At 31.3% G+C, this 10,070-nt stretch overlaps 1 protein-coding gene across 1 annotated transcript; it reads left to right on the forward strand.

Annotated features, from left to right (window-relative positions):
• The first annotated feature begins 898 nt into the window (after nt 1–898).
• On the forward strand, nt 899–9,398 carry LOC111054271 (putative odorant receptor 19b). Its single transcript, XM_022341260.2, has 5 exons — nt 899–2,539; nt 3,311–3,407; nt 5,228–5,329; nt 7,612–7,767; nt 9,100–9,398. The coding sequence occupies exons 1-5, from the start codon at nt 2,301–2,303 to the stop codon at nt 9,151–9,153; spliced, it is 648 nt and encodes a 215-aa protein (XP_022196952.2). The 5' UTR covers nt 899–2,300; the 3' UTR covers nt 9,154–9,398.
• The last annotated feature ends 672 nt before the right edge of the window (nt 9,399–10,070 follow it).

Here is a 10,070-nt window from a genome sequence, read left to right on the forward strand (position 1 = left end):
CCGGGTAAGAGTGTATGAACGGCACAATATGAGAGACTACCTGCGTCATAAGGCTTCACAGGAAAGAACTACGTGGACTATCAGCTTGAGATAACAGTAAAAGTTGCGACATAAACGCCTTAAATGCGATAAATGGGACATCTACTTATGCTATTGTTTCTCTATGGTAGTATCTACACCTCATTTATATTCTCCTAGGATATATCAATGACTTTGACGTTCCATCAACTTATATCAATGACGTTTTCATTTTGGAACTACATAAGAAGTTACTAAACCTTCTCCAGCTTCTCCTATACAAAACCATAGAGAAAAGGTAGCATAAGAAGATATCCCATGGTATAACTCGTTTATGCTACAAATTTCAAGCTGATTATTGTTATCTCAAGCCGATTACTGTCGGCTACTGTTTATTATCCCTGTTTTGACCGAGTGAGAGTGTAAGAATGACACAGATATTAGAGAGTACTAGCGTCACATATAGCTTCACAAAAAAGAGCTACTAGGACCATCGACTTGATATATAATAGTGAAATTTAGAACATAATCACCCTAAAACTTCCTTCAATAAAGGGCACTTGATAATTTTATTCTGTTTCAATCTTATAATCTTCTACATCCAATCCAATTTAATATTACATTTTGATATGTGAATGAATGGAATATGAATAAATAAATTTACCCACACATTATGATGTAAATTTATCAAAAGAATTGAATTCAATTGATGTCTTATGAAAACACATGCGTAGACAATATTTCTATTGATATAACGTTTTGTCCAAAGTATAATTGGTATAATTTTATAGGTATCTTGATTTTGTCATAGAAAAAAGATATCCTATGATTTCCAAGATATTATAAGATATACATTTGTCTCATTTCTTACAGGATGATAAAAACCAGGATCATAATATAATCAAAACAATCTTCAAACATCTATCCTTTCTGAGACACCATCCTCAAGAATCAGTGACCACTAGAGGTACCTTGATCTACGCAGCAATGCTCTCCATCGCCCTTCAACCGGCCCTGGCAGTCTGCACGAACTGGCAACAGTGGAGCTTCGACTCTAGAGTTTCAGGAGTTGATAATGTGCTATTTTCACTAGGACTTCTATGCATAACAACTGATGTTTACCTATTGTCAGATAAACTGCGCACATTAGTCAACTTGGCAAACTCCAAGTACAAATTGTACAGTATTGGGTCAAGAATGGTGGGAGATTTGTATGGTAGAAAACACACGGGGAAAGATATTCATGGTGGAGAAGTAGGGATGGTTGAAGAGAGTAATATTTGTGATGAACAATTATTAGAGAATGTTGAAGGGAGTGCCTTGAAAGAATACAATAAAGGTAGAGTATATCCAACTGGAGAAGGGAAAATAGTCCAAGAAAAAGGGAGAATTGTTGAAGAAAGTATCTTGAAAGAACACAAAAATATTGGATTAGTTAGTAAAGAGAATGAGGGTGAAGAAGAATTAAGAATTGTTGGGGAAAATGCTTCAAAAGAACACAAAAATACTGGTTCAAGTAGTGGAGAAGATATGATTGAAGAAAAACTGGGAATTTTTGGAAAAACCACTTCAGAAAATCACAAAACAACTGTCGAAATCAGTAGAAATGAAGATAATATTAATAAAAAACTGAGAGGATATTATTTATATGGCAAGGAACTGTTTTTGAAAGAAAATTGTAAAAAAAACGTGGAGAATTTGTATAATGGGGAAAGCATTGGAGAAGACAAGGGTGATGATGAAAATATGGGAATTCATAAAGGTACAACCTTTTTTGAAGAGAAAAATGTTGATATTAGTGGGAGAAATGAGAATATTGATGCAAAATCGAGGGATGATTTTGATGTGAAAGAGAAGAATCCTGTATTTTCCAACAGTTTAGACAGATCAAGAATGTGTGATTATGATAGCAGTTTTGATACTAAAATTAGAAGAGCTTTTGATGAAAAACAAGATATTTTGGAGGAGACGAACTCAAGAAGAGGTTTGTCATCTGAAATAATAATGAATGCAAATAATATGAACAGTACGTTCTTGAAAAGTGACAATTCTTTGAAGAAGAAACAAAAACTTGTTAAAGAAATCATTCTGGAAGGGAACAGCCAAGCCAGAGCTACTGCAAATATCGTCAATATTTTTTCATCAGTTTTACTTTCATCCCTTTATCCGGTATCATCTCCTACTCACTTCACCTCAAATCCATCGAGAACCTTCCTCTCCCTTTCCTTATCTATTCACCCTTCTCTCTCACTCTAAACATCTCCAGTTTATATGAGTATATTATGATGAATTTGGTGGAGTTGTTTTATATTTACTACGCAACTGTACTCTCTATAAGCGGGCATGTAATGCAGTTGTTGTCTATAAATAATCTATTGGTGGAGATGAGGCTGTTTCATTTAAATGCTCAGGAAATTGAAGGAGAGTTTGAGAGGGTGCTAAATACAGTACAGATACAGAGTGAGGCGAGACTGCGTTTAGCAGTCAGAGAACTTGTCATTCATCATCAGACTATATTCAGGTTAGTTGAAGTTACCATGTTTCAGAGAAATACAATATTTGAAAATCTATGAATTCATCAATTTTCAAATCTGTCAAATACCTATCAATTTTAAATCAAAAACTATCATACTTTATTTTGAATCTATAAATTTACATCCATTTCTTGAAGACACTTATCCTCAAGATTATCACATTTAAAAACTTCTATCACTATCGCACATGTAGGTTCTATTTTTATATCAATTGTATAAGAATTGAAAGAGATTTTCAAACAAGAATAAATCAATTTTTTTCTATTCTTCTCCCACAATTCAAACATTCTTGAACCAATTTATTCTCCCATATATATTTTTAATCATAGCTCACTATAATAAATCATGCTGATTTACTGTAGGGGTTCCAATAAGCAAATATGGAGTCGAATATTTCAATTTAGTTTCACACTACCGATTGATGTGTCTTATAAAATCAAATATCAATTCTCTATTCAACTATAAAACCAAATAAGTGAATATATTCGATACTATACTTAAACTTTATCAGGCTATATCTGATAAATTTAATTTTCATGTGAGTGATGTTATAATTTCTTTTATCAAAAAAGCAGTTTCAATTTTGATGAAATAGATGTAGATAGGTTTCTATTTGTGTATGTAGATTTCTTTATGAGTTCAAAGGATTCTTATTTGTTTTCTATTCTTGATGTGTTGTTCCAAACATATCAATTTGAATTGATGAATACAAATACATTATCCCATTTCAATAACTTATTTCTCAATTTTCCAAACAGGAAAGTGAGAGAACTGAACCAAGGCTGCGATTTTCGAATATTCTACGCAAACTCCTACATTTGTTTGCAAATAGTGTTTGCAATTTTCATCTTCATGGTAAGTTTATTGAAGTTCATGAACTGTCAGCCCATTCAACAGTCGATCATCGAATTGATCCTTCATTTTTTGTTACAAGTGATACTAAAGTTACAATTCAACTCAACACAAAACATTACAACATTGAATAATCTTGGTTTACAAAATAGAGAATGTAATGGAAGTATAGTCCTTACATTTTACTTCTGTTTTTAAGCTAGTTTTGTGAAGTGAACAACTACAAGACTTAACTTATTTTGGACTATGTGTAACCTTATCTAAATTTGGGTGAGGAATAGCACAAGGTTACCTTATTTTTTCTCTCCCTATCATTTTGATGATATACTTATTGTACAATTAATCAATATAAGTCAATTGAAAGTTTAATGATATTATAGAAAAATAAATAAAAATCCAAGTACCCTACTCAATTATGATATTAATCTCTTTTTAATTAAATTAAATATATCTAAAATAATTTTTATTAGAATAATTTTTGTATCCTCATTCATTTCTCTTAGACTAAATAACTAATTTTCAATATGAATTATTATAGAAATTTCACTAAAAAAACTGTTTACTTTTATCTCTATTCAAGAGTAGCCCTAACGAACAGACAATTCAATGATATTTTAATATATTTCTCTTCACAAGTGCAAGAATTGAATAATTTTATTGTAATGAATATTCTATAATAAGTGCTTTCCACTTCCAACTACAGTTGATAGCAATAAAATATCAGGTACCATATTAAATAGCAACAAATTGATAATGTCAAAACCAAATGTGATTTTGAAAATATCAGTTGCTCTAATTTAATACGTATGGATTTATCATATACTAGCCGTCAGGCTCGCTTCGCTCGTCATATCCGTCTCGCCAGGGGGCTCCACTCCCTGGACCCCCGACTGGATCGTCCAAGAATGAAATCATCAGGCTCGCTTCGCTCGCCTGCATTTTTCATTTGTAGGACGATCCAGTCGGGGGTCCAGACTAAACGTCTGGCTAAACGGATATGGCAAGGGAAGCGAGCCTGACGGCTAGTAATATAATATTTCCATGAATAGCTCTGATTGAAGTAGCAGTGCTCAATCAATTTTTCCGCGATAAATGCATTTCAATCTTCAACTTGGTGCCAACCTAACATAGTCAACTCAACTTAATGCCAACCTGACAAAATTATTAATTTAGTTACCAGTTAACAACTGTTTCGAAGAGGTACTCTCTCTAGATTATAGTTCTATATTAACATAATATGGTATGGACATTTTTCAATCATAATTAAGAGAATAAGAAGAATATACATGCTAAAAGACGAACTTTAAACCCTTAAAAACCACCCTTAGAGTTAAAATATTGCCAAAATATTTTTAGTGCGCCTGTAAAGGGCCAACTGAACATACCTACCAAATTTGAACATTTTTGGTCCGGTAGATGTTTAGTTCTGTCAGTGAGTGAGTGAGTGAGTCAGTCAGTGAGTGAGTGCCATTTCGCTTTTATATATATAGATTTACCACAAACATTACCTTAACAACAACAGAGAAATTTGAATATCAAGTCCTGCTTCTTTTTCTAGTGACTATAAATTGAAAAAGAGCACTACTAGTAGTGAAAATTACACTCACTTTAGTGTATTTTTCATTAAAATTTTTACTTCCAATTGGAGTTTTTCAGCTACAATAATGCTGGTTGAATACTATTATGTTGAAATGTTTAAAAGTTTTAAAATGTTTCAAATAAAAAGGGTAGCCTACTACATGTTTTATATTGTTTCTATTATGTTATATCATTATTTTTAATTTATATTATCACTAACAGAAGTTAAATTATTCACTCTACAGAAAGGTGGATTCATACTGAAAATCAAGTATGGTATAATGCTGATCACTCTGGTACTGGTTGAATTTATTTTTAGTGAGAGCGGTCAAAGATTACAGGATGAGGTAAGTATTTTTTATTATTTTATCTATTTAATTTCTTTATAATTTACACAAGGAAATACTAATCACAATACTGTAAGTATTTATAAGTCGTGTAAACAACTAAAATACAATCTTTTCCAATTTTAAAATCTATTTCCCTATTGATAAAGTGTTGCTGATGTGTTCAATTGAACTCATATAAATTATATTAAAAAATACCGTAAATGATCACAATATGAATAATAAACGCAAGAGTAGAAATGCAAAATAGATAACGTGACATCAATAGTACAAATATGTTGGAAAAAAACAATTAAATACGGTAATAAACATAATTTTTCCATTTTAGGGACATACGGTACCATTGCAATCAATTTTTGACTGAAACATCAGCGGAGTTTTATAGCCTTTTTTATATGAAATGAAAGACCTTCGAAATGGCCTATTAAATTTTTTATAGGGATTATAGCTAGTTTATTAGCAAAGATGAGCATTATTATTAACTAAGATAAGCTTTGTAAGAACGTAACTGGGTAGAGAAAACGGTTTGTTTTACAAGAGTTCTCTTGATTTTATATCTTATTTCCGAACTGTCATATTAACTATGTTTTCAATAGAAGTTACAACAAATGAATGTTGAGAATCTGTAGAATAATGTATAATCATTCTAAATGGGATGGTTTGTAAGCTATGTCTTCAATAAATGTTTTCATATATGGTGCGAGGTCCACGTTATAATGGCAGTGTTTGATTAGTAATGGAATTGCTGTCCTTGTCTATCATTCAACAAAAGCGGATAGCGCTATCTCTTTCTCGCTTTGCTCTGTTGCCAGATCGTCTTTTAACAATGTAGAATTAATTAACAAAGTATTTCATCTTAATTAAAAAAATTCATTATGAAATTATTGAAAAATATCATTTCTTGCTAATAAAATAAATAAATAATAAATTTATTCTTCAGTAAAGGAAGTGAACAAAAGTACAAACAAAAAATAAAACAGCTTCTATGAAATTAGAAAAATGATGTACTTAGAATAATTATTCTAAATATAATCTCTAAATTTACTGAGAAAGACACTCCCGAAAAATGTCTATGTGGGAGATGCCATCAAAGAGCAATATCTTCAATTATTTTTGTTTTAAACAAAATACGTAAGATGAGTAAAAATGAAGACTCTGCTTGCAACAGAACTTAGGGTAGGGTTGCAATTGATTAAAAAGAGAAACAAATATCTGAAACTAAACTTCGATGCAAAATTTCAAGAAAACTAAGAGCAAATATATTTAAATATACCGTACTCTAGAAGTGAAATTATAGTGAGAAAAAAATGTAATATGATGGAAGTACTTAATAATGATATGTTGAACGAGAAAAAGAATGCTACAATAATGAAGAGATGGATGATGAAATGATGGAGAGATAAGTGAATGCAAATAATTATGAAGTAATGGATGATAATATGAGCTACCGTAACTAAAAGCAAACCTTAACTAAAAGAATAGAGTTCGTTCCGTACCTTTTATGTTATTACTTTAACATTTTGATTGTGACTCTGTTTATGATTTCCAAGTTGATATAATTAAATGTACAGTACCTAAATATGTTTAATTTTATATTGAATGCCTCAATAGCTGCAAGTTGCCAGTTTGAGTTATGGATTTAACTGATTTTTTAGGTTCTCGATCTCATCTATTGATAAAAGCCATTTTTTAATTTCCTTTTTAAATCTTTGACAGGAGGTTTGTGTTTTTGCCACAGTGGGAATTGTATTGAAAATTTTTGGGGCTACATATAGATAAAATCTACGCAAACATTCTTTATTTGGGTTTGGGGGTATGAAATTTCCCGTCGAAAGAAGTCCATAATATTCCTGCCTCGTGTTAAAATTACCACTCCTTTTATAAAAGCATATTAGTACCTTGAAATATAATACAGATACCTCAACGGTAAGAGATCCCATTCCCCAAATAGCGGTAGTGAGCTTGTTAAAAATATAATAATTAATTATTTTAAACGAGAATGAACACTTAACATTACATCAATAAACCTGTATCAGTTACCGTCTAGAAGGCATTGACAAGACAGAAGTTCGGCAACGTTGTTCTCCTATCTTTCTTCACTGCCATTATAACGTACCCCACTGTAGTCTATGTTTTCAATAGACTATGCAGCAATAAAATGAAATGTTATTCTCCAAATTCAATGTTCTCAAATCTATTTCAAACTGTTATATTATAATAAATGTTTTCAATAGGCGATGCAATAGAATATTATATTTTTCAAAATTTTCTTCTTTCTACAGGGAGAGCAGCTAAGACTAGCATTATACGAATGCAACTGGATTGGTAAACCAGTTTGGTTTACAAAAGTTCTCCAAATTCTAATGATAAGGAACAACAATTCGCCAAAATTGGGCCTCCTCAATTTGTTCACACTCAACAGGAATAATGTCACCGTGGTAAGTTTTAGTGCATACTGTTTTGGAACTATTTTAGAATCCTTGGAGCATATAATCTTAGATACAAAATGATCTCAATTTTAATTTAAAGAGCAATTTATTTCTCACACCATTCTATGATTCCAAATTATCAAGTGCGTGCTTAAAGCATGGGGGTAGTGATTGGTACCGTATTTATTTATTTATTTATTAGAACAGTCACAAACACGATATTTGGAAAGAGAAACAGGCAATTGCCCAAAACTTCTTCAATTCCTTGATTTTGGCACATAAATAGTCCAAAATGAGGTTAAGTTTAAAATTTCTGTTTTCACCAAAGATTAACACTCAGAGAATACGTATTCGAGATATGACTGATGAATTTTGAATTTTATTACAGGAAATTCATTTGTTTTGTATTGCATTCCATGTTATTGTAGTGTTTTTTACGTTTTGTGTAGTTGAGAAGTTGAAATTGTGGTACCTAATTACTCATATTAAATAAAAATACTGTGAAATTGTCAAAAACCTCAGATTTATTTATACTTAGAAAGACCGGTTTCAGTTGTTACACCATTGTCAATCTCTGATAAACTGATTGAACTAATCAAGAGAAACTGATCTGAAGAGAACGGAAAATTGAACTAAGAGTTTATCAGAGATTGACAATGGTGTAATAACCGAAACCGGTCTTTCTAAGTATCAATAAATCTGTGGTTTTTGACAATTTCTTAGTATTCTTATTTAATTATTTTAGTGTGTTCATCCCCAGCAATATCCACTCCAATAACCACTTCTCTATCTGCATTATTATTAATAAGTCGTCATCCAATCTCAATAGGATTTGTAAAAATTTCTCTGCAATCATTTCAAATTTTTCATCCCATTCATTTATTTACAATGCAAATAACACTAATGTAATAACATTGAAAGATAAAATAATAAGGTAGTCCTTGTGCTATTTTTCTTCCAAATTTATAGGTGACAAAGTCCAAGATAAGGTATTTAGAACATACAATAAATGTATAATTTAAATACATACATATTTTATAGATTCTCAACATGCTTACTATCTTTTGCTATCATGAGATTCACTAAAAACTGTCAACATTGGCTGAATAGGAAGCATTATTTATCAGGAATGATGAACATTACAGGTGATTCTTACTTTGACAATCTCTAACGATAAATTGATTTGTGCTGATGACAAATTCACTTGAATAAAATTGATGAGAAAATCAGTTGACCCATATTGTTACTATCAAAGTTGTTTTTTTAATGGGTTCCAAACCACCGTATAAGAATTTCCACTACCGTATTCAAGAATTTTTAATAAATTTCTTCTGATTTCAGGTGATTAGAGGTGCCTACTCCTATTTTAGTTTGCTGAACAAGATTTCTACATGAGAAACTACATCTTTAACTTATTGTGGAGCACCTGTAATTAAAATATTGGAGTAATCAGTGATATCAAATTGAAAGAAAATTAATTTATTTTGAGCAATAACATTTTTTTACAAAATAAATTTACTTTCAAAGTTATGGTTTTGTAATGGAGAATATTGTGAGCATAAAGAAAACATTATTATATGTCACGGGCCAAGTTTTATAACGAAATTTTGATCTAAAATAAAAATTTCACTTCAAGAGCATGAAGGTTTTAAGTTGATTTATTACCTACCTACTTACTTTTTATACATTGTTTCTAGTCTACTCTTGATAGAATTAGACTAGTATATACTTAGCTTCATAGAAGGTTGTTTTAAACTGTGTTATATACTTCATACAAGCTTTATTCTTACCGTCAGAATTTGTTGAATGGGCAAATCAATTGAATTAATACCGTAACAGATACTTATTCATTTTTCATTTTTAATTTTATTAAATACTCAGTTGAATTTTATGCTTTTTCTTTTACAATTTTTTTATTGAATGCTTTTGTTCTTGTTTTTGTATAACACATTAATTGTTAACTTTGATTGAAAAATCGCTTTCCGGTGGTTCGGAACCCACCTAAAACTGCGTAGCTTCACTCACATCATCATTCGCTTCATTCTCCACGCACAAGCCTAAGGCTCATGTGGGCATCATCTTCAGGAAAGTGCTTGGAACCCACCTAAAATATTGTAGCTTCACTCTTATCCCATCATCACCTCCCTCATTATCCACGCACAAGCCTCAGGCTCATGTGGGCATCACCCTCAGCAAAGAGGCTTGGAACCCACCTAAAATTGTAGCTTCACTCTAATCTCATCATCACCTACCTCATGACCCAAGCACAAGCCTCAGGCCCATGTGGGCATCACCTTAAGAAAGAAAAATAA

The sequence above is a fragment of the Nilaparvata lugens genome, chromosome 7 (assembly GCF_014356525.2).
Source record: "Nilaparvata lugens isolate BPH chromosome 7, ASM1435652v1, whole genome shotgun sequence".
NCBI lineage: Eukaryota > Metazoa > Arthropoda > Insecta > Hemiptera > Delphacidae > Nilaparvata > Nilaparvata lugens.

Excerpts from the sequence above, each read along its gene's own strand:
- LOC111054271 (XM_022341260.2), top strand. The coding sequence starts at position 2,301 with ATGATGAATTTGGTGGAGTTGTTTTATATTTACTACGCAACTGTACTC. Across the intron at positions 3,408-5,227 it reads TTGCAATTTTCATCTTCATG|AAAGGTGGATTCATACTGAA; the intron begins GTAAGTTTATTG and ends TTCACTCTACAG. Across the intron at positions 5,330-7,611 it reads GTCAAAGATTACAGGATGAG|GGAGAGCAGCTAAGACTAGC; the intron begins GTAAGTATTTTT and ends TTCTTTCTACAG.